The 25,809-nt window shown below is 51.5% G+C and overlaps 12 protein-coding genes across 12 annotated transcripts; 5 read left to right on the forward strand and 7 right to left on the reverse strand.

Moving 5' to 3' along the window:
* Positions 1 to 99: 99 nt before the first annotated feature.
* ALTATR162_LOCUS8425 (uncharacterized protein) lies at positions 100 to 1,888 on the forward strand (the record flags this gene model as incomplete). Its single annotated transcript, XM_043316055.1, has 4 exons — positions 100 to 177; positions 228 to 940; positions 990 to 1,430; positions 1,477 to 1,888. 4 exons carry the CDS (start codon positions 100 to 102, stop codon positions 1,886 to 1,888), a joined length of 1,644 nt encoding a protein of 547 aa, XP_043171990.1.
* Positions 1,889 to 2,591: 703 nt separating this feature from the next.
* On the reverse strand, positions 2,592 to 3,373 carry ALTATR162_LOCUS8426 (uncharacterized protein; the record flags this gene model as incomplete). The annotated part of the gene is made up of 2 exons (XM_043316056.1): positions 2,592 to 3,113; positions 3,170 to 3,373. The coding sequence occupies 2 exons, from the start codon at positions 3,371 to 3,373 to the stop codon at positions 2,592 to 2,594; spliced, it is 726 nt and encodes a 241-aa protein (XP_043171991.1).
* A 276-nt stretch (positions 3,374 to 3,649) lies between these two features.
* ALTATR162_LOCUS8427 (uncharacterized protein) lies at positions 3,650 to 5,521 on the forward strand (the record flags this gene model as incomplete). The annotated part of the gene is made up of 4 exons (XM_043316057.1): positions 3,650 to 3,736; positions 3,791 to 3,827; positions 3,881 to 4,007; positions 4,054 to 5,521. The coding sequence occupies 4 exons, from the start codon at positions 3,650 to 3,652 to the stop codon at positions 5,519 to 5,521; spliced, it is 1,719 nt and encodes a 572-aa protein (XP_043171992.1).
* A 2,565-nt stretch (positions 5,522 to 8,086) lies between these two features.
* ALTATR162_LOCUS8428 (uncharacterized protein) lies at positions 8,087 to 9,146 on the forward strand (the record flags this gene model as incomplete). The annotated part of the gene is made up of 3 exons (XM_043316058.1): positions 8,087 to 8,200; positions 8,267 to 9,054; positions 9,119 to 9,146. The coding sequence occupies 3 exons, from the start codon at positions 8,087 to 8,089 to the stop codon at positions 9,144 to 9,146; spliced, it is 930 nt and encodes a 309-aa protein (XP_043171993.1).
* A 144-nt stretch (positions 9,147 to 9,290) lies between these two features.
* On the reverse strand, positions 9,291 to 10,576 carry ALTATR162_LOCUS8429 (uncharacterized protein; the record flags this gene model as incomplete). The annotated part of the gene is made up of 3 exons (XM_043316059.1): positions 9,291 to 10,080; positions 10,134 to 10,421; positions 10,473 to 10,576. The coding sequence occupies 3 exons, from the start codon at positions 10,574 to 10,576 to the stop codon at positions 9,291 to 9,293; spliced, it is 1,182 nt and encodes a 393-aa protein (XP_043171994.1).
* Positions 10,577 to 10,687: 111 nt separating this feature from the next.
* Positions 10,688 to 11,531, forward strand: ALTATR162_LOCUS8430 (uncharacterized protein; the record flags this gene model as incomplete). Its single annotated transcript, XM_043316060.1, has 2 exons — positions 10,688 to 10,721; positions 10,999 to 11,531. 2 exons carry the CDS (start codon positions 10,688 to 10,690, stop codon positions 11,529 to 11,531), a joined length of 567 nt encoding a protein of 188 aa, XP_043171995.1.
* A 987-nt stretch (positions 11,532 to 12,518) lies between these two features.
* On the reverse strand, positions 12,519 to 13,187 carry ALTATR162_LOCUS8431 (uncharacterized protein; the record flags this gene model as incomplete). Its single annotated transcript, XM_043316061.1, has 5 exons — positions 12,519 to 12,534; positions 12,589 to 12,621; positions 12,668 to 12,751; positions 12,809 to 12,931; positions 12,988 to 13,187. 5 exons carry the CDS (start codon positions 13,185 to 13,187, stop codon positions 12,519 to 12,521), a joined length of 456 nt encoding a protein of 151 aa, XP_043171996.1.
* A 2,553-nt stretch (positions 13,188 to 15,740) lies between these two features.
* On the reverse strand, positions 15,741 to 18,235 carry ALTATR162_LOCUS8432 (uncharacterized protein; the record flags this gene model as incomplete). The annotated part of the gene is made up of 4 exons (XM_043316062.1): positions 15,741 to 16,494; positions 16,544 to 16,743; positions 16,792 to 17,162; positions 17,212 to 18,235. The coding sequence occupies 4 exons, from the start codon at positions 18,233 to 18,235 to the stop codon at positions 15,741 to 15,743; spliced, it is 2,349 nt and encodes a 782-aa protein (XP_043171997.1).
* Positions 18,236 to 18,792: 557 nt separating this feature from the next.
* ALTATR162_LOCUS8433 (uncharacterized protein) lies at positions 18,793 to 20,751 on the reverse strand (the record flags this gene model as incomplete). Its single annotated transcript, XM_043316063.1, has 4 exons — positions 18,793 to 19,277; positions 19,455 to 19,596; positions 19,643 to 19,751; positions 19,805 to 20,751. 4 exons carry the CDS (start codon positions 20,749 to 20,751, stop codon positions 18,793 to 18,795), a joined length of 1,683 nt encoding a protein of 560 aa, XP_043171998.1.
* A 445-nt stretch (positions 20,752 to 21,196) lies between these two features.
* ALTATR162_LOCUS8434 (uncharacterized protein) lies at positions 21,197 to 21,809 on the forward strand (the record flags this gene model as incomplete). The annotated part of the gene is made up of 4 exons (XM_043316064.1): positions 21,197 to 21,355; positions 21,413 to 21,464; positions 21,528 to 21,709; positions 21,765 to 21,809. 4 exons carry the CDS (start codon positions 21,197 to 21,199, stop codon positions 21,807 to 21,809), a joined length of 438 nt encoding a protein of 145 aa, XP_043171999.1.
* Positions 21,810 to 22,232: 423 nt separating this feature from the next.
* Positions 22,233 to 23,902, reverse strand: ALTATR162_LOCUS8435 (uncharacterized protein; the record flags this gene model as incomplete). Its single annotated transcript, XM_043316065.1, has 3 exons — positions 22,233 to 23,045; positions 23,093 to 23,631; positions 23,680 to 23,902. The coding sequence occupies 3 exons, from the start codon at positions 23,900 to 23,902 to the stop codon at positions 22,233 to 22,235; spliced, it is 1,575 nt and encodes a 524-aa protein (XP_043172000.1).
* A 177-nt stretch (positions 23,903 to 24,079) lies between these two features.
* On the reverse strand, positions 24,080 to 25,737 carry ALTATR162_LOCUS8436 (uncharacterized protein; the record flags this gene model as incomplete). The annotated part of the gene is made up of 2 exons (XM_043316066.1): positions 24,080 to 25,313; positions 25,394 to 25,737. 2 exons carry the CDS (start codon positions 25,735 to 25,737, stop codon positions 24,080 to 24,082), a joined length of 1,578 nt encoding a protein of 525 aa, XP_043172001.1.
* Positions 25,738 to 25,809: the final 72 nt, after the last annotated feature.

Genomic DNA, 25,809 nt, shown 5'->3' on the forward strand with positions numbered 1-25,809 from the left:
GGATAGCGGGGCTGTGACTGCCCCACTATGGAAATGTGAGTCCGCAGCACCACGACTGACCACTGCACAACGCGACTTGAAATCCACAACACTACCACGATGAGTGACGCCGCACCTACTGGCGCTGAGCCGCCCTCCAAGAACGCGCTGAAGAAGGCGCAGAAAGAGAAAGAGAAGGTCAGTGGAGTCCCCTTCCTTTCAAGTTCAAAATATTCACGATAGCCCAGGCGGAGAAGAAAGCTGCAGCCAAAGCCCGCGAACTCGCTGAGCGTTCTAAGAAAGAGGCCGACGACGGAGCCGACGTATCTGCAGGCGCATACGGCGAACTTCCCCTCATTGGATCCAAAGAACACAAGCCTACGGGAACTCCGCGCACTGAGCTTGCCGATGTCGCCAGCAATGAGGACAAGGAAATCACATTCAGATGCTGGGTAGAGAACGCAAGGGTCCAATCTGCGAAACTCGCTTTCCTGAACCTGCGACAAAACCTCGATACTGTGCAGGCTGTCGTTGCGGCCAGCGAGAAGCTGAGCAAGCAGATGGTCAAGTTCTGCGGCAACGTCAGCACCGAAAGCACACTCGTCGTCACGGGCATAGTCAAGCGCGTAAAAGAGCCCATTAAGAGCGCTACTATCACCGACTTCGAGATTCATGTCCAGAAGTTGTTCGTCGAGGCCAGTGCGGAGATTCCACTACCGCTTCAGGTGTCCGACGCTGAACGGCCAATGCCGACCGAGGCTGTCGCCGAAGAAGAGCAGAAAGAAGAGGAAGGTGGTGAGCGACCACTCGTCAGTCTGAACACAAGGCTGAACAACAGGACGATTGATCTTCGGGCCAAGATCAACCAGTCCATCTTCGTGATCAAGAGTGGTGTATGCGCCTTGTTCCAGGAGTTCCTTTCTAAGAAGGGTTTTGTCTTGGTGCACACCCCAAAGATACTGTATGTCATCTTTATGATGACCCATTGTAGATACTGACTTCGTACCCAGTGGCGCTGCCTCCGAAGGAGGAGCTAATGTCTTCGAGTTGAAGTACTTTGGTCGTCCCGCCTATCTTGCTCAGTCACCACAGTTCTACAAGCAGATGCTGATCGCCTCCCGCTTCCAGAAGGTCATGGAGATTGGCCCTGTTTTCCGCGCCGAGAACTCTAACACGGCTCGTCATCTGACTGAATTTACTGGGTTGGATCTTGAGATGGAATTCCAGGAGAACTACCATGAAGTCATGGGCGTGTTGGAAGACCTCATGCTCTTCATCTTCAACGAGCTCAACTCGCGATACCGAAAGGAGACTGAACTCGTAAGAGGAGTGTACCACGTCGATGAATTTAAGCTTCCTGAGTCTGGCAAGGTGCCCAGAATTCCTTTCCAAGAAGGCATCAAGATGCTTCGCGAAGCCGGAGAAGAGCTGGGAGACTACGACGATCTGACGTAAGTGCAGTGAAGAAGATTACCAAGGCTCAACTAATATTTTCAGAACTCCACAAGAAAAGCACCTTGGCCGTCTCGTCCTGGAAAAGTACAACACTGACTTCTACGTCTTGGATCAATTCCCTCTCGCTATCCGTCCCGCCTACACTATGCCATCACCCGCCGATCCTGCTCTCTCGAACTCCTATGACATGTTCATGAGAGGTCAGGAAATTCTCTCTGGTGCACAGCGTATCCACTCCTCGGAGCTCCTCGCCGAGCAGATGCGTAAGCATGATCCTCCTATTGATCCCACCGGAGCTGGAACCAAGGACTACGTAGACTGCTTCAAGTATGGTTGCCCACCGCACGCTGGAGGAGGTTTCGGTCTGGAGAGGATTGTACAATTCTGGCTTGGACTGCCCAACATTCGGATGTGCAGTCTCTTCCCCCGAGACCCACAGCGTGTTGTGCCTTAAGATTGTCCTGCCTGTAGGGAATGATGAAACTTCTGCTTGATAATTTCTGGGAGACATGTATTACCATGATGGACATGAACTTGATACTGCACGTGTTTGCAAAATGCGGTAAAGGCTGATCACGATTTTCACACATCACATTACAATCCAACGGTTGTGGAATGGAGAAGACGTTGAGGACTGATGTATTGGCAATGTCGCGTCTCATGGAGTTAACGACCCACAAAGTCAAGCGTAGACTAGAGACAATGAAAATACTCTACATACTCGCCCTTCAGCCCGTGAATGCGACTACTCATGTGAGTAGCTCTTCTCAGGTGCATACTTGCTTTCGACAGAACGCGTCGCCTATAGCGGCATGACCGGAATACTTGAGACATACCTTCGGCGAAGCGCTTTCACGTCCATTCAACTTGGTTCGTTAGAACCCAACACTTCCATCGAGTGCGATCGGACGTAGCCAGTCAACGTAAGCTGATTATTTGCGACCTCGGTGCGTCCATGGTTACAACGACAGAGGTACCCGTCCTCTATGCGTACCGAATTGGGCGCCAAAGTCCATCGTTTCCCCTTGCAGATCATTGTCCCCAACGGTTGATGGCCCGCCTATGTTCAGTCATGATATATTCCGACAGACGTAACAACGGGGACACGCTCCCGTCCTGCGATTGCGGAATTTGGTATAACAGCCATGGTTTCTCCATCAGCATTGTTTCAGAGTCGCGGCAGCTAGCTTGCTCTGGGCTTCGTCTCCAAGGGCCGCAACATCCACCTCTTGTATAGCCTGGCCAATTGCCAGTGTCGTCTTTGTGTTCCCACCGTCGACGTGTACAAGTCCGTTTCGACCGACTGTAACCTCGAAGCCGACTTTGGCACCTATCGTCTCCAACAAAGTTATGCCTCCCCGTGCTGCCAGCATTCTTCGTGCCATGCCTAGGCTCACGTTGAATAGCATGCCCCCCTTGAGAAGACCGAGTCCTTCACTCTTGCCAGTGGAGGGATCGACGCAGGTGAGTTCTGATGGCAGATCCTTGCCGGCGCTTGCGACGCGACAGTATACCAGAGAGTTTGGAGGAAGCTGGGGCCGTGTCTTCTTAGTCGCACCCTCGAAGGCCAAGTGGGGGAGGGTCGCAGGCGGTGTGTTCGGGGTAAGGAGGCAGTTGAAGTTCTCTGCAGCTGAGCCATTGACAGTCGCGATGACGAGGTCGCCCGCGAAAGGAAGATACTGTGAGAAATGTTAGCTGGCCAAGAGCAGTCAAAGGGGAGCAAGAATCATCTGACCCTTCCAGTGTTGTATTCCACCGAAGCAGCATTCTTCTTGTTGTCTGTCACCAGCGCGCCCGCAACTGTGGCTGTGACCGTGTCTGGCGGCGTGTGTCGCAAACCCGGTCCCAGAGTGAGCGTCTTCTTCTTGCCTGTGCCTGTAGGCAAGGCGCTCTTCGCGATGTTGTCACCCGGCAGAACAATTGTGGCTGACGCTGCCATGGTAGTGTTTGTGGAGTCTTGTCTTTGGGGGTGTTGGTAGAGCACATGGTAACATGTGCAATCCTAGAGTGAGCTCATTCCGAAGAAGCCCGTGCGCTTCCGAGAAAAATGCACGACTCTGAATTTCTTAGCCGCGAAGAAACACACGCGCTACAAACGCAACCACAGCCGGATATCCTCAGTTATTCTGCCTCTACCACTTCCTCGTCAACATTGGACGACCTCATTCTGAACCGGCACCTCCTCACATAACCAAACAACGTCTCCCCGCGCAAGATGAGTGCGCAAGCGGACCCCGCGCAGCGAGTCGCGATAGGAATATCCTTTGGCAATTCTTACAGCTCCATTGCTTATACCAGTGGTGTAAGTCCCCTATGCCTGTCGCTATTTTCACTGGATGTCTCTGACACATAACAGGAAGGTAAAGCAGAGGTTATTGCCAACGAAGATGGAGGTATGTCGTCTGCTCCACGCCCTGGACCCCCTCCATTGCTAATTTGTATCTAGACCGCCAGATCCCCTCCGCTCTGTCCTATGTCGAAGGCGAGGAACTTTCCGGCGGTCAAGCTAAGAGCCAGTTCGTCCGCAATGCGAAGAACACCGTCGCCTACTTCCGCGATTTCCTCGGCCAAGAGTAGGCAATCCAACCCTCCATGTCCGACATGACTGACGCTCTGAAGCTACAAATCGATAGACCCCTCGCCATGCCACCAATCGGCTCACCCCATAGAGCATGAAGACAGCGTGGCTTTCAGCATCCGCGATACTAGCGAAGAGCAGGAAAACACCGTTTCCGTTATCGATGTCACCACACGCCATTTGAAGAGACTACGAACCTCTGCCTCCGACTACCTCGGAAAGGACGTCAATGCCGCCGTCATCACCGTACCCACAAACTTCAGCGACGCCCAGAAAGAGGCTCTCAAGAAGGCGTCGACAAATGCTGGTATCGAGGTCCTACAGTTCATCAGCGAGCCCACAGCTGCCGTCTTGGCGTACGACGCCCGCCCTGATGCAAAGTTGGCCGACAAGATCATCGTTGTCGCCGACTTGGGTGGTACTCGTTCGGATATCGCCGTGGTCGCGTCCCGTGGTGGTATCTACACTATCCTGGCCACCTTACACGACTACGATGTTAGCGGCTTCAAGCTCGACCAAGTGCTCATGGACCACTTCGCTAAGGAATTCCTCAAGAAGCACAAGTCGGTCGGTGACCCCAGGGAAAACGACCGATCGATGGCCAAGCTGAAGCTCGAGTGCGAAGCCGTCAAGAAGGCGCTATCCATCGGTACCACCGCCAACTTCTCCGTTGAGAGCTTAGTGGGTGGCACTGACTTCACCGCAACCATCAACCGTACCCGTTATGATCTCCTGGGAAGCAAGTTGTTCGCCGCTTTCACTCGTCTTGTGACGCATGCTGTGGAGAAGGCCAACCTGGATCCCCTTGACATTTCCGAGATCGTATTGGCTGGCGGTAACTCACATACGCCCAAGGTCGCTTCCGCAGTACGATCAGCCTTCCCGGACTCCACGACTGTCCTCGCACCTTCCACATCCCCATCAGCCATCAACCCTTCGGAGCTGGCAGTCCGTGGTGCTGCTATTCAAGCCAGCCTTATCCAGGAGTTCGAGCTTGAGGACATTGAACAAAGCACTCACCCTATGGTCACCGTCACGCCCCATCTTTCCACTGCCGTCGGTGTGCTGTGCATCTCGGGCGATGAATCTTCTGGCGTTTTCCACGCCATCGTTGACGCCGAGACACAACTGCCCGTTCGACGCACTGCAACCATCACGACACCAAGAGAGGGTGGTGATGTGCTTATCAAACTTGCCGAGGGCTCACGACACATCAAAGTCACAAAGCCAGAACCAAAGCCCAAGTCTGAGAAGAAGGAAGACGACTCGGAAGACGACGATAGCGAAGACGATAGCGAAGAGGAGGAGGAAGAGCTAAGAGAAAAGACTTGGAAAGTTGGCCAAGTGCTGAGCGAAGCTGCAATCCGGGGTGTGAAGAAGGGAGGAAAGGTTGAAGTGCAGATTAACATTGCCGCCGACCTGAGCATAAACGCCGTCATCCGTGAAGTTGGTGGCAAGGGCGGTATTCGTGGTATCGTACAAGGAAAGAAGGTTAACGGTAGCGCCTAGGTGGACCCAACTCCTCCTCTATACCGATTCACCAGCCGCTGGATAGGGGCGTTTCATGACATGCGATATACACGACATAGACAGCTTGTTTCCTTACTTGATCGCTATTGATAGCTTATGTAGGCCTGCCCAAGGGCTTAGAATTTCGAGCTGGGTTCAGTTATCGATTCTTCAGGAGCCGGAATCGCGGTCTCATCTTTCTACCCATCGCTGTGTCTGTTCTCCATTGCTCGTATTCCATGTTTCTCGTATCCGTAAAGTCCACATCTCGATAGTGCCATCTACGCTCCAACCAATTCTCCTTATCCAGCTCATCTATACTAGAATCTAGTGCACCCAACACATCCTCCTCATTCTGCCACTCGGTGCTATGTCCTATGCTCAAGTAGCGCAAACGGCCTAAGAATCGTTCGTCTATCATGGTGAACAGATCGGTAATAGTAAAACTGCGTGATGGATCGCCCGTTCGTCCACAGGCGACAAGGGTGAGGCTGTACAATGGCCTGGCTTCTTGCCATCGTGCCGGGGAGAAGTCTGGCGGCATATTTCCGAACCGACTGTCAATGTAATCGAGCGCAATGGTCAGAGACACCAAGTTCGGTAGCCAATCCAGTACCCCATTCAATCGACCTTGCTTGACGGCTGGCAGATCGCGGAGTTCGACGACAGTAAGCGACGCAGCTAAGCTACTAAGCAGTGGTCTGATGCCTTGCCTGCGAATTAAAAATCAGCATCGCGCTCTTCAATACCAGTCGTTCAGTGACTTCTTTCGGACGTGATTCTGACATACTGATCTAGCCCAGGACTATGGTGAATACTTAGCGAGGAGAAAGTCGGTGGGAAGTTATCCGGCTGTCGTAGCATATCCCAGAGGAACTGACCCGAGACAGATCCAGATAACGCAAGATGTTCAAGTTTGGGTGGCCAGCGAATGCTGGGACCACCGGGCGTGGCTGGTGGTTCGTATCTTGACGAACAGCGAGGCAAGTAAAGCTCACGCAAATCCCCCAGTTGCCGTATCGTTTGGTTCAAGCTTTGGAAGCTGATACATTCCGAAACCCTGATATTGATATTGCACATCAGTCTACAAGGTCGAATGTATCGTGTACTTGGGGCTTACTGACAGGCTCAGGTCAAGAACGCGTAGCCGAGAGCATTTGCTTAGACTAGCCCAGCAGTTGATTGCAAAGCTAGCTTGGGGCGCTACAAAGACTTCAAGAGATGCTCTTGTTCGGCCCAGTAACCTAGCTGTTGTAGACTTGGCGCCTTGGTGTACGATGTGTGATAAGTCAAGGGATTTTACTAAACTTGCCAACGCCGTCGGCTTGCGACAAGTTAGCAGACACCGCCGACTATCTTTGAGACGATTTACCTTGATGCGAGCCAGCACAGAAGGACATATCGTGCGTAAAAAAAGTTCGTATGCGCTTCCGGACAGATACGGTGATTCATACAACGGTTGAACTGCTACCTAGTCGTCGGAGAGCGAAATTAGTCACAGTCCGCCCAGTGACAGATAGATAGATATTCACATACATCGTACCATTGTCTACTTTGGTAAGCTTATGTGATCAAATCTCCGGTGCGGCGATTACCTATTGACTGCTGAGAAGCGGGCCAGCGTCGTTTGCCTCTCAATTTCGCCCAACGTTTCAAAGTGGGCCAGGATTTCAAGAAGCAGTTCGTCGGGAAGATAGTTTGCATAACTGGTTGTGGAGGCAGGCATATCTAGTGCAGTTGTATGTGTGCGTGCGTAACTCGTGAGGAAAGTTTGCCAGTATACACGCGCCATCATGGCGCAGAGATGGAACATGACGCACTAGCGCAATCATGAACCTTGCTATCTCCGAATGGGGCCGAACCACAAATGATGTTTCACCCCCGCACTTGCCAATCGTTAGCAAAGGACCGTTACGCTCTCTCCTGTGGAAACACCCGCTACTTCAGATCTTGCTTGGCATCCAGGAGTAACCGCGTTTACAAACCTAAGCTTATTGACATGCCTTATAGCGATCAATATGAAACATGTAATGGGCATCACCATATACACAGTAAGTGAGAACATACGCTATGGATGACCATGTTTATTCACGAAGAATCATTTCACACCCCCTTACATTGTCTGCATTGGCCAGTCACCGACTCTTCACGTATATTTCTTCTGCAATAAAAACCTTATCATACGACAACCTTCCTTTTCATTACTACCACACAAATTCTGGTCCCTACATTACGAGACGACATTGCTTGGACTTGTAGATACCTTGATACTTCCAAGTCTTCTTTATTATAACAATGAACACTTTACTTATCGCCTTGGCGGTTGTAGGACAAGTAGCTGCGGACCGGCTCCTGGTGGCTTCATACGGAAATGCGACTCACCCTGGAGCTATTCAGACACTTGAAGTACCGTCTAGCACAAACAAAAACGCTAGCCATGCGAGTACGATGAAAGTTGCTCAAGAGAATAAAGAGTGTGGAGCCTTGCCTACATGGTTGGATGTGTCCCTTGGCTTGGATAGGATAGTTTGTCTAGATGAGTCAGCTACCAATGCTAGTCTCACCATGTTGAGCCTTGGTCATGACGGCAGCCTCAGCAAGGTGTCCAGTAACAGTGTGCTGGGAGGAGCAGTATCTATGGCGTCCTACAACAACAAGTCGGCTCTAGCCCTTGCTCATGTATGTACAATATCCCTCCTCCAATTCCGATCTGATCACATACTTACTCTGCGATAACTTCAATAGTACGGTCCCGAGCCAGCCATCTCACTATTCACTATCGACGGAAAGAACACCATTTCATCTTTGCAAAATATTACCTTCCCTGCTCCGGCGAATGAGTCTGCGCCGGAGCAGATTCATCAAGCGGTTGTCGATCCTACAGGGCAGTACATGATATTTCCCAGTCTCGGTGCAGACACAGTCCATGTGTATTGCATCGATCCTGTCACCCACTTGCTCACCGAGCATGCGCCACTCAAATCCAAGCAAGGCTACGGGCCGCGACATGCAGTTTTCTGGACAGGCACCAATTCTACGACGACGTATCTTTTCGTAGTCCACGAGAAAGCCAACAAGATCACAAGCTACGAAGTTTGTTATCTCGAGCAGGGTGGCTTAACTTTCACCGAAGTCGACGAGGTCAGCACATACGGCAATCAGACCGTCCCACCAGCTACCTTCGCTTCAGAAATGACGCTTTCACCCGATAATAAATTCCTAATCGCTGCAAACCGCAACGGTACAGTGTTCACTGTAGAGAACTCGGACCCAAACAACAGCACTCAGCTTCCAAGTGATTCGCTTGTAACATTTAAACCTTCAGCCGACGGGAAGCTATCGTTTGTCCAGCTCGCAAAATCAGGCGGAGTGTACCCTCGCCACTTCGGTATGAATCAAAATGGATCGTTGATCGCGGTTGCGAATCAACTGAGCAAGAACGTCAACATCTACGCGCGTAATCTAAAAACCGGATTCATCGAAGACGGCAAAGCGGTAGCTAGGGCTGATAATCTTGGGCCCGGCGATTTGATGTAAGCTAATTTCCCTGACGTGTGTGTGTGTATGCTGAATGCTGACATTCTTGCTTCGCAATAGGTTCGTGCAGTGGTTGGAACAACAGTAGATCGAGTGAGATTTTGTTTGAAGGCTATGTCTATGAGCGGTGGACGTGGTGCGTAGCGGACTACCGAGAATATGTTTCATATTGAGAATTCTTAGCACCATTTTTGTAAATAGATTGGCGCAGTTTGAGAGTAGATGTACGATATCAAGGAGTATCAGCTGAAGATGCCCATTTTTCCTGTGCGACAGCCCACGAGACGGCATCCCAGACATCGCTCACGATCTTGCGCGGTTGAGGTGTCGGTTTTGTGCCCTTCTCATAAACACCTGTCTCCACTAATACACTAGCCCAATCCGTGCCATACGGACTCCGGTAGTTATTACCACCGGCAATATCACTGGCAGGATTATCGCCGACCATATATACACGCTTGAGATGCCCCAGAGGACTGCCATAGCGTTGCATTATATTATGCCGATGCGCTATCAGACGCTTCTCTGCGAACTCGTACGTAGGCCGGTGTGGTTTGCCCATTATGACTTTCTGCAGCTTGACACCTTGTGCTTCGCCACCGGTTATCGCAGCCCAGATACCTTCAAAGGCTTCGCGGAATCCTCCCTGGCCTAGACGTGGTAGGTGGTATTTTGCCGCCCATAGCAAGTCTGGGTTTGAGAAATAGAGCGGTGGTTGCCCGTCTTGCTGATAACCGCGGTTCTCCAAGGCAGGATTGCCGTTCTTCCGAGACAGAGTTCCAACGATGCCACGCTCTGACAACAAGACGTCCTTGATGATCTGCGCATCCAAACCCCAGTCCCGAGGATCGTTATACACAAAGACAGCATCGATACGGAGCGACGTAGACGGTGCCGTAGCGTCGATAGGGACCGGCAGCGGTCGAGTGAAGGTTTTATAGTATGATAGAAGTTGCTGTGAGAAAGGCCATACTTCCGGATGAGCGACTAGAATGTCGCCAGGGATGACAACTTTTTTGAAGCTACGCGACTTTGTTAGAATGTTGCAGCACAATGTAGTCGCATGGTATCATACCCGTATGCCTCGGCAACTCTCCTGCATTTATCCTCCACCCCACCCACAACCATGACTGTCTTGTCCTTCAGATCATTCATGTCGGCGAAAGGGGTATGACTTTGAACAAACATGGATGTATCGATAGGCACGTCCAGTTTGCTGCTCAACTCGGCCACGCGCTCGGATTCATGTTTGCCGCCGCCATTCGTCAAAAGTATGAAGGGGATGCGCTCTGACTGAAGATAGGAGAGGGCCTTTCGAGCTCGCGGTAATGCGTCCGAACTCCTTAGGAGTACTCCATCGATACTGACAGCCGTCAGCTGCTGTATTGAGAGGTCGATGGCGTAGCCGCCTTACTCGAAAGCGAAAGCAAAATCGGCGGCACGGCTGTTAGGGGTAGCGGCCGTCTGGAATGCGCGGCGAAGAGGTAGACGGTAGCCGCAGCGAGGAAGTAGGCGCATCGTGCTCATTACCGTTGGTTGGCTGCGAGTTCGTTGTAGAGGTGTGACGTTTTCCTAACTTGCAGCAGTTAGCATGTTGTGCTATCCTTAGTCATCGTCCCGTTTACCGCCATGGAATGTCGCACGTGGCGCGCAGATAACCTGGGTCTATACTACGCACAGGGCATTGCTCTACTACCGTCCATCAACTCCATACTACACCCGTTCGTCGGCTCAATCGAGACATTTTTCTCTACTCATCAAGAGCTCAACGATAGGATGGCCTATGCATCATAGCTCATTCCTCCTTATGTGCATAGGCCACAAACTTGAGCTCAAGTAACGTTTTTCCACCACACGCATGGTAAAGATACAAATTCTTTCTGATCTTCATCTGGAGGCTCCAGCGGCGTAAGATGTCTTTGAAGTTACTCCAACGGCAGAGTACCTTGCGCTGCTCGGGGACATTGGCTACACCAAGGACGCCGGTTTGATCGAATTTCTCCGAAAACCCCTGGCTAAATTCAAAACCATCTTCTATGTGCTCGGTAACCATGAGCCATACCACTCGTCTTATGCAGCTAGCAAGCAACATCTTCTTACACTCCAGGCTGAAACTGAACAACAAGCAAGTGCGAAGTTCGTCCTCCTTGACCAAACGCGGTACGATCTCTCGTCAACGGTGTCTATTCTCAGCTGCACGCTCTTTTCCAATATCACAGCTGCTCAAAAAGACTTTGTCAATTTTGGACTCAATGATTTCTACCACATTGAGAATTGGACCGTGGAGGAGCATGTGCAGAAGCACAAATCCGAGCTTCGTTGGCTCAACGCTGAAGTTAAAAAACTCATGCAAGGATCGGACCGCAAGATCATTATCATGTCACACTACTCTCCGACCGATGATGCGCGTGCTATCGATCCCAAACACAAGAGCAGTACTATCTCATCTGGCTTCATGACTGATCTGTCCTAGGAGGTTTGTTTCTCCTCGGAACGTGTGGTGATATGGGCGTTCGGACACACTCATTTCAACTGTGATTTTGAACATGAAACTCATCAGACCAGACTCGTTACGAATCAGCGTGGTTACTACTTCGCGCAATCGAATGGCTTCGACCCGGGAAAGATGGTTGAGTTTTGAAGGGGCTCAGACCTAAAGAAGATGGGGAAATGAATGAGAGAGGTGGTAGGGTGCCCTTAGGAAGAACCCATGCTTCCCTTGATTCTTCTCAGCTCCGAGCGAGCGGCACAGTCTCGGTACGGGTCATTATCCTAATGGAATGAATCGCTGAAGGATTTTTGTTCATTCACGCATTCTGACGATCGGGTTTCCACTCGTATCTTCTTAGAAGACGCCAATTATATGTAATGGCCTATGAAAGGCCTCGACCCTACAGGGCACCAGAAAGTGCGCATTAGCTAGGGAACTAGCAGAGGATGAATGGATTGTTGAATTTACCAGGTGGAGACGCATGCCAACTACTTGGTTTAGTGTAGTGGTCGAAAATTGGAGTCTGCTGGTAGTGTGTCAGATTCCCTACCTCGTTCCCGACTCTCGATGTTGTGGAAGACCTGGCGAGGTAGCGTTCTGGAACCCGTACGAGATGGTACGATGCAGATAGCGCCAGTATTGGAAGCAGTTTACGGAGAGATGAGATTTATCACTACAAACGCAGGGGAAAACACAGTAGAAAAGCCGCTTTGGTTAACGTACACAGGCGTAAGAAGAAGGAGACAGCTAACGGTTATGGCGAATGTCTACACCTGGGAGCAATGAACCAGCCCCTTCCTTACCACACCTTGGGGGTGCACGTCGTAAGCGGCTGCACGGGATAGCTGTCAGCCCCTCTAAGCCTACTGTTTACTGTTTCCAACGCATTTTTGAAAGACACAACGACCTGGCCTTAGATGACCAGTTCTGGCTGTTGGGGATGACTCATCGGTGCCAGAGACAGAGATGCTATCCTTCTCGCCGTCTGAACTGTCTGTCAGTTCTGCGAACAGACAAAATACAGTAAGTGAGTCGTAACCTGCAATCAACAACCTTGAAATCCATTGCTCCCCTACGAGCACGTTGGCCTCGTACTTGGTCTCACGACAGCATTCGACGGATTCGTCTGTCTACAGCCCGCCGCCAAACCACCAATCGTATCATCAATCGCCGCATTAAACGCGGCACCACAGTTCGGATCGCTGGACACCGTATCAGCAAGAAATTCCCCTAACACCTCTTCTCCCAGGACAACTTACCTTGCACCACCTTCAGCATTGTTAAACCACGAACACATATCATGCGAGAAGCAATCCTGTGTATATGCGTTGCCGATTGCGGTGCCTGAGCAGCCTGCTCCGCAGCGGCCATTACAGCTGTACCTTTGGATTATGTTAGGTACTGCATGGAGGGATATACGGGAGGGTGGAATACGTACTCTCCATTGTTTTCGCTGTTTGCGCCAAAGTTGCTGCCTACAACGCCGGTCCAGCGACAGGACTGGCCGGCTGCGTTGGTCCATGATGCTGTTGCCGTGGCGCCGACCCTGACACAAGATATTGCGCGTTTGTCCAGGGCGGGAGATGCAGAGACTAGGATTGCTAAGAGAGCAGTGAGGGAGAGGCTGAGGAGATGCATGATGGGTGGTGGGTTTGTAGGAAGTGGACTATTAGCGTTGGTGATGATTGTATTGCTGGTTGTGCTTGAGAGATTGTTTAGATGCTAGGGATTGGAGTTATATAGTGGGAACAAAATTAAACAAAGATGGCTATTTTCAACGGAGACACTACGCAAGTTTACACTCGGCCAGCAGATCTTCACCACAAAGCTGGTAGCTACCTTGTAGCAATCTCAAGACGGACGGTCTTGCCCCATAAAGTGCAAACCCCATAGACTACACCGCCGCAACTTTTCTCGTCTGTCCTTAGCCTCACCACAAGACATTTTCTAAATCGCCGAGTATTCGGTCTTGTCCATGTAGCATCAACGTTGACCCGGTGTTGTGTCTGCATTTGGCTTGTAGAAACACGTAAATCAGACAAGTTGCGGAAGCGTACAGCCGTATCTCAACTAGGCAGCATCTATACCGTTTCGAGGCTTTTTAGATCTCTGGAACAGAAACGGGCCAGGGTACAACGGAACGATTGGGGTCGCGACATGCAGGGGTGTGATGTTGCAATGATGGTGTTACCGAGGCTCGCGGCGGTTTATTCATTCATCCATTAGGAGCTTATAGTTTAGCCTTTACTAAGCCAAGACCATCTCTGACTTGCACTGCTCCTGCAGAGTTAGTATTAACTATAACAATGACACTCTTAGGGGAGGAGTCGTCTACCTTGAGAATAATTTCCTAACAATCTTCATTATTAACATCCCATAGAGAAGCCTTTACTGGAAGGTTTTATACCTATTGTTCCCTTAACTAGAAAACTTGTTAGCAGCATGCTTGAGCCAGTTCACAGCTTTAAACGATCCTTCTGATAGTGAAATTTTCACTCGGAATATTATTCCTTCGCTTCCAACTGGTATGATATGCAACATGCAACGATTTTACCATCTGGGTATTTGCACAGAACGCCAGGTTTCTAATAGAATAGTCAATCCGCCATACTGACAGCGTTGATATCTACAGCAACTGACTGATTTTTGAAGTTGTTGAGCGTGTCCAGGGCTGTTCAATGAGGCGTTGCCGACCATCCAGATCACCCCTTACTTAACAATCGCTACAAAGGTCTTTGAGGCATTCCTCTGCCGCTGAACTTTCTTTCTTGCGCTAATTCTAGTAAAGCGGGAGGCGTTCGAACAATGACAAGAGAAAACGCTTGGCACAACTGGCCATATCTAAGAACAATAGTAAGGACAGCGGGTCATATCTGAGAACAATAGTAAAGGCAAGAAACAAATCGCTTCTCACTTGTCGTGAGCATGCTCTGAATCTTTGGGGAACAACAGCGGCAAGAGTAACTTCGTTGTTTCGTCCCATGTGCTTCGCTGCAAAGGATGTATAAAGGGAGGCACATGTTCCCTCGAATCCGTCTTCAACCCATCAGAACATTCAGTCGTTTAACAAACTCACTCTCTCTAGACAATCTTTAATCACTAGCCCAACCAGCCAACCAAACCGTCATCATGATGTTCTCCAAGCCCATCACTGGCATGAACTGCACCGTCAGCCGTGGCAAAGACATCATCGCTGGTTACTGTACCGTTCAGAAAAAGGACATCATTGCTGGCTACTGCACCGTCCAGCGCCGCTAAACAGTCTCCCGGAGGACCTCACTGTAGTTGTATCAACGCAACAACTACAAATTGGCGCGTTTCTGGCTCACCCGCACTTCACTTCGTCAACCCTCTTTTCCGACACAACAGAGGATTCTTTTCTAGTACTCAAAAACCCAATCAATGAAGTACTTGGACATGATACGCCTCACAGCCTTGCTTGCAACGCCGATAACAATTCGACATACGCGAACGATCTGCCGACACATCCGATGAACAACCCCACACATGCGGTTATGGGATTGAAGCTGTGTTCCGTCTACGTACAGCGTGGCTTTTCTTTCTTTTCTTTTTTACAAACTTTAAATCATGTACCTAATACGCGCGGGTCGGCTTGAATTCCTGACGGAAGGTTTCTGATATCGGTCTTTTGTATCGATGGCAGGTATCTGTCCGGAGAGTTTGATAATATAAATATTTGACCCCTTCACACACACACGCAGACACACACACATCTTCTGCCTCCCAATGCTTGTGATCAAAGCGTACCTCCAGGTGTTGATGCAGCTTACTTTAGTGTTTGTTTGAACGCGACATCGTATCGTTTTGTCGGAACATCTACAAACAGCCACTGCAGCACTTAAGAATGCCAACACCCCTTGCTTTCGACGTTACCAACAGCTATAACTTTGTAAAATGAAATCTCAGGCAAGCGGAATACAAGAATGGTATTATCATGACGCACCACAACAGCTACTACCGGCAAAGAACCATCTCTCTATTTTCCATAGTTGATAATGGAGGAAAACACAAACTACTACTACTATTTGTACATGTCTCTACTCATATCCTCAAAAGTTCGGAAAATAGCCTAGCAAGAGTGCTTCAATCAATGCCCTTCGACAAGAACCCATCGCATAATGTAGGTTGATTTACAGGTCTGCGACATACTGGAAGAAGATAATAAATCTTTCACCTCCCTAGTACACTTCGGATCGAAGATTTGCGTGAAACACGGTATTTTGCTGAAGCCATATTCTCTTTCTCAAGAGGCTTTCGTAGGATGGGACTATCAAGGGGTGATTTCCTGGTTGCGCTGCGCAGGGATGCAGGGGTTATGTTTGGTGAAGCATCTACCTCTGAGTCCGGTGCCTCCGTGCTCGTTTCACGACTCGGCGTGCTTGGTCGTTGAGAACGAAGCGCCTTTCTATTGCTGAGCGTCGATTGCAGTCGAGAAGGCTTGTTAACCTTCTTCAATGCACCAGGTCTGGAAACCTTCCTTTGAAAGCTGACGGTTGTGCGTCGGGTATACTTGACGGCGGATGGTTGTGCCGTCCGCGAATTAGTTGACCTTGTGCGTTTATCAAGGCTTCCAGAATTCGATCGTTTAAGAGCGCGGGTTTCGCGGGACGCATTCTGGCGCGACAGTTCACTTGCTTCTCTTTCAGCTCGCGCCCGAGCAGACTCTGATTGAGCGAAAGCATTCTTTGCCTTTGCGCTAATTGAATTTCCAAGAAGCCCCTTGCGCTTTTTGGGGGAGCTTTGGGTGCTTTCGGAACCGGACCTCCGGGAACCTAGCAAATCCTGAAGTTTGCGTTTGGTGCCGGCGAGGAGAACGGAAGCTATAGACTTCTCCTCAACAGGCTTCTTCGGTTTGGGACCGAGGACGCCGCGACATGACTCAGTACCACAACGACATTCCTGGATATTCTTTTGTGAGAACGGGCTGAGGAAGTCAGTTTAGTCCAATGCGTATGTGATGAAAAATGACTTACTCGAAATTATAATCGTAGGTCAGCTCATCGCCAGTCATGATGCCTCGTGGACCAGCGAACAGTGCCATTCGGGGTTCTCCCCCCACAGTCCACTTGATCATCTCGCAGTTGGGTTCACATGAGTGGTTGACGAAACGAGCAATCGTTCCACGGGTCGCATCTATAATCATTTTGTTGTCAAAACTCATGAGATAATAGCACTGCAACGAGTTAGCGGAAGTAGGCAAGCCAAGACCTTGACAACTCACCTTGTCTTTCTTGTAGACCTGCTTCATGCGCCGCTCGCATTCAGACTGCGTAATAATCTCTCCAGCATATTCTACGATAATTTGATGCGGCTCAAAGGTTCTCATAGCACGCACACCAAAGCCTCGGTCTTTTGTATCGAGAACCTCGACGCCGTAATCGTAGCGATTGCCTTTGGCACGTTTCCTGAGCTCTGCGAATGGGCGATTTTGGCATAATTCCGCAGGAAGGGGACAGTTGGTATTGTCACATTCGTACGCCATGATCCGGTTGTGACAGGCATCTCCACAGCCGTCTTCAGCATCGCAATAACACTGAGAGGAGTCTTGCTTATCACGTTTCCATAGTGCAGACGCGTCGCCGATGAATCTGTCTACAAAGTATTAGTGTTGCTCACCAGATTGGAAGCGCAGTATTCTTACTTTTGTTGAGCTTGACCCAGCCGTCGACTTTGACCTTCCTGGGTAGAGGGCTGTAAGTGTCGAATGGCAATTTGAAATCGCGAAACACGTGTCTAGGGTCCTCGTTCAAAAGACGTTCGCAAGCAAAGATGGGGAGGGGCAAAATGCTGGCGGCGTCCATTGGTTTCTTGGCCCTCTTCTTCGCGCGGTTCTGGCTCTCTGAGAGACGAGCATCAAATTCGCGATCCTGGCCAACATATAGTCCTTGCTTGAGCCAGACTTTCGACTTGGGCTTGGAGAAGATCTTCTCTTCCTGCGCTTGGCTACCATCTTCCATTGCAGCGCGAGAGCGCTTCAGAGAAGCCGCGGAGGAAGCCGATTGGCTGGGCTTCAAAGATGGCGCTGAAGCAGTACGCCGTAGAGTGCCTTGAGTGGAAGCCTTTCCGTCTGCTGTTATGTTGCGGAAGGCCTCCTTGCGAAGGTCCGTTACGCGCGAGGAAGTGCGACGTCGTGCTGCCTGAGCGGCTTCGGTAGCCAGCTGCTCTTCGATCTGATCGCTGGCGTCCGTCATCTCCGACTTCCGCTTCAGCATCTTCTTCCGCATAGGTGTGGCATTCTCCTTCTTCGCGATGCTCTCGAGCGAGCCGTGCACGACGTTCTTGTGATGCTTCTCGAGGTACTTGGTCGGCGTATGAATGGCAGTTCCTGCAAGAATCTGCACATTGTACGTGGTGACGGATTTGCGCGAGGCCCTCGCAGGCCGACGGACGTCGCTGTTGGCGGCATCGGGCGTGGTGGTTTGCGCCGACGCTGCTGGGTCGCCAATCATCTGCAGGCCAGGGGCCTCCTCGTACACTTCGACGGCTTGTTCGACCTTGGTCATCTCGGATACAACGCTGGCTTCGTCGCCGAGGCTAGTAGGAGGCGTCGAGATGGAAGGCGACGCGCTGGACATGGCGCGAGCATCGCCTTGCTTGTCCGTCCGCACCGTGATGTTGGAGAGGGTAGAGGAAGTCGATGTCGGTGAGAGATCGCGCTCGGCCATGGCAGCGAAGAAGGAAGGTTGCAGCACGCGTCGCGGTCGTGGTCTTGAGGGGCGAGGCACTGACGCGCGAAGGAGGCCGACGGTTTGGGCGGGTCAACGGCGCTCGCGAAGCAACACTGCCAAAGTCTACGCGCAGTAGACAAAGAGCGGGCGTAGAAACGTGCACAACAGTTGATCCGGGTCAGAAGAACAGGTGAGCATGCATTGGGAGGTGCGGCGAGCCGGAATTAGGAGATGAATGGACGGATGGAGGATTGGGAGGTAAACACATGTAGCTAGTCAGTCAGCCAATTAGGCCGTCCCTGTCTATCCAGTGTTACCAGCACCAGCACCAGCATCAACACCCCTCGCATTCCGTCTCATCATCAACACGTACAAGCAAGCCTCTGGATACAAGCTTATTGGAACAATTCTGTGATAAACATATATGTTTAGATAAAAACCACCGTTAATTCATGCAAATGGTCACATGGTGCCTTGCTTTGCACTCATGTATTCAAAAGACGCTATTACTTAAGATGGGCTAATCTATGATTAAGCTGACCAGAGCCATCGTCTCATGTCGCAGTCGCATCTGCAGCGTCACGCCCTGCTGACCTGCCGGCTGGGCCCTGAAAGGCCTCCGATCCGCGAACATCTTGCATCTCCACTCCGCCGCCCTGCTGCTCTGGAGCCAAAGGCACAGTCCGTTTATCTTTGCGTGGGCCAAACCTTTGATCGCCTTCCTCGTACTTTCTCTTAAAGTGCAGATACGTCGGCGGACGCGGTCGTTGCAATACAGCAATCCAGTTTTTCAAGACCGAACCCTGTGTAAAAGGCCTGTGTCGATCCTTCTTGAGGAACTTGTGCGAGTTCAGATATTCACGTGTCGTTTCGCCCCTACCGACCAAGAACAGATGGTACACGCCAAGACTAAAGGGATATGACCACCCAAGAAGTCCATATATACACATGGCAAAAGGGACGCGCCATCGATCGATGGCCTGGCCAAAGGACGCTCCAGTTTGTGCCCGCCAGACCAAGATATGTGCCAGACTAGCGCCTAGGAGAAAAAGACCTAATAAGGTGGTGGCGCAGACGAAGACGAAAAAGTAACGATAGTTGCGGCGTCCGACACAGTTGTTGAGCCAAACGCAATGATGATCTTGCGTTTCAATGCAGTTGTCACACACACGGCAATGATGAGCACGTGGGGGTCGCCAGATATTGCAACTCTTACAGTACTTGGTCGGCACCTCCATGGCAGCATTAGAGCCGGTCGCGGAAACAACCATGGTCCACTCAGTGGTGGGAGGTCCGAGACTGAGCGGATCGTCATTAGGATTAGGTGGAGGAAATGGATGTAGATTCCGGGGAAGTATCTGTAAGAGTCAGTGATGCTCAAAATGAAGAGAGTGCATGACATACGCCCGGATCTGAAGCTGACGCATGAAAAAACGAGGAGATGGAAACTAGAAGCAAGTACGCAAAGAGAATGGGTATCGAAGGAGAAACGTGGATCCATAGCCAAGGGGCCCTACGATGATAGTTAGCATAGGTAATGATAACCGCTAGGAGGGTTGCACAAACGAGAAGCCGAAAAAGAGACCAGCAGGTAAGATGATTAGGATAGCCGTAGCTACATTAACCGGCCGATCTCGCGTATTTTGTAGTCTGCCGCCCCAGCAGAAGGCGGTGTTGCCCGAGAAGTATTGATAGTTCTTGCCCAGCTCGCGCTTGACTGCCTCATTGGTAGCTTCCTTGCGCGCTAAGCGGGGAGAGGATGCGGCGGAAGTGAGCTTCTCATGTCCTTGATGGGCTCGTACCTGAGCCGAGCGCCCGTCGCGACTAGACAGCATGAAGCTAGAGCCAAACGAACGAGGAGACTTGCTGGGCGTTGGGAGCTTGCCGGAATCGTGGGCATGGGCATTGGAAAGGTCTAGATGCTGGGGCCTGGGTCGCTGCAAGGGAGTGATACTTTCGCCACGACTACGCACAGTCTCTGCGCCTGTGGGTGTGGTGTTGGCTGTGGTGCGGTCGGGCATGTCTCTGTCGGTGATGTCGGTGCCACGCGAAGGCGGAGGCTGCAGGTCCAGCTCGTGGTGGAGGCCCAGCGTCGGGGCATTCCGGATTGTTTGTGTCGAGCCTACACTCTGGCGGTACGAACTTCTATTTGTTTCGTATGTAGCGTCTTCATAAAGCGAGCCGTCTTTGAGGAGGGACGTGGGGCGCTGGTTGCGCTGCTGTTGGAGACGCTGTGAGCTCATGGGGCGAAAGAAGCCGTGGGCTGCCAGCGGAACATGGGTTCGGCTGGCAGATGTCGTTGGGCGACTCTGGTGTCCTAGACTGCCGGCGACGCTCATGCCGCCTCGTCGCGCCGGGCTGGCCTGGGACCATCTGTTCTGGCTGCCCGAGGTTGCAGTCGCAATGGACGAGGGCCGCGATGGCGGCAGGCCGGGCTCTCCTGCTGGGCCCGTCATGCCCAGCACGCGGCTGCCAGTCGAGCTGCGCTTCTGTTCGGTTGGCGTCATGGCCATGGTGTCGTTGTTGTTGTTGTTGCCGGCGCTATGACTATCTCTACACGCAGCATGACATCAAATCGTTGCAATTTGGGGCTGGAGGGGAGGCACGGCCGGTTCAGCGCGTCGTCGCGACGGATGCAGAGAGCGCGGATGGAGCAAGATGGCGAGCGGCAGGGGAAGGAGCGACTGGAAGTGAGTGAATGGAAGGGCTGCGGCGCCGACGGCTAATGGAAAAGATGAACAAGACGTGTGATTGCGTTGAAAGGGGCGCATAAAGTTGATGCTCGACCCTTCGACGTTGCCCGGCGCACTGCAAGGTCCGCCTGTCTGTTTCCGGCATGGCCGTCGCTGTGACGCAGCCGCGAAGCTTGGCGTCCGCGAGATTCAACATCGAACCACTGCTCCCGCGAAGCACGCAACCCATCTCTCGCAGAACACCCACGCCAATTCCACCCCCACCATGTCCTCCATCATTGCCCGTTCGGCCTTCCGTGCTGCCCCGCGCGTCGTCCGTCCTACGCCCGCCTTTCGACGATGGGCCAGCGCCGCTGCTGAGGGCGAGAGACAAGCCGGCAAGGATGCCCTCAAGACGGGAGCAAAGCGCGATCCCGAGCTCTACGTACGATGCACACACACCCACTGGGATAAATGAGGCGGATAGCTGATCCGCCTACAGGTGCTCTTCGCCATCATGAGCGGCGTTTTCGGTCTTGCAGGATGGCACTTTTGTAAGCTCCCAGCCATATGGATTCTGCCCCGGGCGCCAATCGTTGCATACTAACAATTGCAAGCCCGCTCTCCCACCAGTGCTTCGTCGGAACGAACTGTCGCCAAGGCCTCAGACAGTGAGCCCTGGAAGCAGGATGGTGGAGTAGGCCCCTACCAGTACCACCCTGGAGGTGACACCAGCATCAAGAAGGATGCGCCTTCTGCTCTTAACGTCGTCGTCATCCCCAACGTCACTCTCCCCAAGGTAAGCTGGAGCCAATTGTGAATTTAAAAGTCGACTGTACTGATCAAGACTATAGGAGCTCCACGACACATACAACAAGTGGGGCAAGGACGGCTACTAAACATGCAAATTGCTATCCACTACTCAATTCCCAATTGAAGACTCCTGACAGTAGGGCGCGGAATTCTCTTTTCGTTATGCGTCTGTACATAAGACCACCATTGGTGCCACTGCATAGATCAAACAATTCTCTTTTACTCCTTTCACACACATGTGCTTCATAATTTTGGTGTCATTGTATATACATGCCCCACGTAGGTAATGCTAGGGAAATCTGTTCCCCGCCCGGCTAGAGAGATATACGCCATGCCAGAGACCATGGGTCAAAAGTATACATGCTTTTATCTTCGCAGGCTTTCTCCATGCCTGGTCCTTCGCGGATGCCACTGTGAACACCCGAGTAAGCGAGCTGGTAGAAAGTAGTCTATGTATGGGTATCTATAAGTGTACTGTCAGTCCGGATCTCCAGTCCGATCAACGACAATCAAGCTGCGCTGGGCAGCCTCTTCTGAATCTCGGCGATCATGTTACTCCTCTCGACCAGTACACCGTCCTTCTCGGGGTCGTTCTCGTCTTTGATTCCGAGAACCTTGATCTTGACCTTGCCATCCTTGAGCTCATCTTCACCAAGAATGACGGCGAGCGGAACACCTGCTACCTCGGCTTGCTTGAATTGCTGTGGGAGTTTGGGCTTCAGTTTGTAAGAGAATTCGGCCTTGATGCCTGCAGCCCACAGCTCCTGAGCGACTTGCATGCGCTCTGTCAACAGGCCGGTAAAGCCTTTACCACCAAAGGCCATGACGAACGCATCAACGTCCTTGGCACGCTGTGTCGACTGGCCGCGGGCTTTCATGATGCTGATGATTCGATCAATACCGAAAGAGATGCCGACGCAGGGAATGGGCTTGCCACTGAACATGCCCACCAGCCCATCGTAACGACCACCTGCAGCAACACTTCCTACACCAATCTCTTGCTGCTTGCCATTCACGCGCGGCGCGGAGCCTTCTGTAACAACCTCGTAGATCAAACCCGTGTAGTAATCTAGGCCTCGAGCGAGCGAGAGATCGAAGGAGATCCTCTTGCGGGCACCAAAAGCGTCGAGGTATGCGAAGAGCTGTTCCATCTCCCGAACACCCTGGCTGACATCCTCCGATTTAGAGAGAGTCTCGTTCGTCTTGAGATACTCGATGATATCGTCGCCGCCTTTGCGCTGCACCCACTCGCCAATCTTGTCCGCAATATCCGCTGGCAGTCCCTTGGTCTCCATCTCTTGTTTCACCTCTGACCACGGTAGCTGCAGCACGTTAGTGATTGACAGGGGACTAAAGCTCTTCTTGTTACCTTGTCTAACTTGTCCACCGCAGAGCTGATTGGCCGTATCAGTTCCTCCTTGACACCAGCTGCCTTGAACATGCCGTCCAAGATCTTCCTGTGATTTATCTTGATTGTGTATGAATCCCATTTGAGCGCTTCGAATACATCGGTTGCGATCTTGAGGACTTCGGCATCAGGAATCATGGCGTCGTAGGAGCCTGCAATGTCGAAATCGCACTGGTAGAACTCGCGCATACGTCCCTTGGTCATAGCCGGTTGGTCGCGACGGTACACCTTGGCGATTTGGTATCTCTTGAAGTTTTGCACGCTAGGGTTCATGGCGAGCCATCGTGCAAGCGGAACTGTAAGATCGTAGCGCAGTGAGCAGAGCTCGCCGCCTTGATCCTGTAGATCGTATATCAACTTGGAGTCTTCGCCATATTTGCCGCTGAGAATCTCCTTGAGTTCGAAGACGGGCGTGTCGAGTGTCGTGGCTCCGTGGCGCTTGAAGACTTCCGTCACGGTCTGGAACAGGTGGTCGCGAAGTGCGGCATCTTCGCCGGTCCCTTGGATGGTCAGTAAAATCATCTGCGCACAATGGAAACAAAACGTACAGTCGCGTGTGCCCTTTGGCACCTTCAAGTTGAACGACTTGCTCTTGTCTTCCTTGCCCATATCGTCGAAGCCCAAAAGCGAATTTTGCGTGCAGAAGCGGCGGCGGGGTGCGAGAAGGTGAAGACGGAAAGGTGTTGGGCTGACTTTGCGGTATGCGAAAGTATATCGAAGGGCGTCTTGGAAGAGCGCGGGGCAGACAAAGTGGGGTGAAGTGCGCTGCATGGACCTGGAAAGTGACTCAATCGCCCAAGAGCAAGCGCGCATGTGTAAAGAATCGTTCTATCCCGCGACTTGGCCCGTGCATATCAATACCGACGTCACAGCCGTAGCAAAAATACAGTCAGAGAATTACAATCTATAATTTGATGCATGGGTATCTAGTCATGTCTCTGCGTGCAACTACCATGCTGCTCGGAATTTTAGCAGATCCCTCTGTCCGTAGCACTCTGCTACTACCGTAAGAATCATATCGATGGTTGCCTTAGTGTTCCAGTCACTCTCGGTCAATGGAGTGATGGCCTGTGATTTTGCCTGTGTCGGCTCGGAAACGGGTGTCAACTTTTTGGGGGCCATGTCATGTTGAGGGCCTCCTCTGCGTATTTCCTGTCGCTGTCTCTCAGCCTCGACCCGTGAAAGATGGTGGAAGGCTTGTGTCGGTGGCGTATCGGGTATGGGCATCTGCGAATGTACCAAACGATCCCCGAGTTGCGCAAGAAGACGCGCCCGGGCCTCTTCGAGCCCTCCATCATCTGAGGTACCTTCGGGTTGTTCTTCGTCCTCAGATATGATCATCTCTGCGTCAGAATCACTCGCCTCTTCATTCACTGCGTCTTGACCCAGCGCGACGTCGTCCGACTTATGGAAATCTGAATGTGATACAATATCTTTCTCGTCAGGACCGTGGCTTGGCGTAGGCCCCCCCTCTCCCGTGGAATCCTCTTCATTGTGAGTGTAAGGTTCTTGTTTTCCAGTGTTAGAATCAGGGACGTCTGTACTGTTGTCTTCGTCTTCTTGTGCATCGCGCGTCGATGTCGTTTTGTCTGCATAGAATCGCTCCATTAGTCGACCGGCACTGAGCCCCAAATCCCGAATCCTGCTGACGCGCTCATGGTCCAAAGTACCGAAATCTCCAACCAGGGCTAACAAAGTCCATACCCAACAGCTCTCCTGACGAGATACCTTTGCCGATCGACCTAAGGCCAACGTGCAACCTTGTATAGCCACATACAGCGTCGATTCATCCATGCGAGCGACCTCTTGGAGGTCCGGGAAATCATTCTCTATGATTTCCGACCATTTCTGCTTCCCAGACTTTTCTGTGTTTTTATGCTTCGCTGCCGGTTTCGGTACCTGCCCATTCTTTCGGATCTCGGCGAGCTTGTTGCGAAGATTCTTAAAGCGCTGGAGGAGCATATTGTTGCAACTTTGTTGTGGGTCAAGGGCGAACGAGTCTTTCTCCCACTTGGCAGCATTGTGTTCTCTATCCACAGCGATCCAAGTTCCCTCCTTGTATATGACGCGTTGACTGTGCGTAGAGATCCTGTAGTGCGCTTCGTCTGAGTCTGAGTCGATATCGCCGGTGGTGATGTTGTTCGGCGCTACGAGCAGGGTCGGGATCGCTGATGCTTCAGACCTATGTCATCGACGTAAGCAATGTACTCGATATATGCACCCTTTATGAGCAGCTTCCAAACGAAAAAAACGTGTACTCACCGGACACTGTGAAGGTATGCTAACGCTTCGCTTGTAGACTCGTCGGATGACTGCTCTTCGCCATCGAGTCCTGGTAGCACCGTCCGTGTTCCATACTCTTGGTACGAATCTAAAGCGCGTGGTCTTTTTTTGGAATGCGCTGTGTTGCGCTCAATCCTGGCGCGCTTAACTTCAGGTACGTCCTCTTGCGCGCACTTTCTTTTGGCGTTGTGTGCCGTCGGAGGAGCTGTCGGAGGTTTTGTTGGAGCTGGCTGCGTCGATATAAGGTAACCATCAGGTCGCTGTAGTTTGTTGTAGGCCTCACCGTCTTTGGTAACAGCCAAGTTGACTCCCAAGGTTGACATATTTGCGTTGGAGATATCAGTCCTGACTTTCGTTGACGAGTGATTGCGGAGATGAACGCGGAGGTGAGCTAC

Source organism: Alternaria atra (genome assembly GCF_907166805.1).
Source record: "Alternaria atra isolate CS162 genome assembly, contig: 29, whole genome shotgun sequence".
Taxonomy (NCBI): Eukaryota; Fungi; Ascomycota; class Dothideomycetes; order Pleosporales; family Pleosporaceae; genus Alternaria; species Alternaria atra.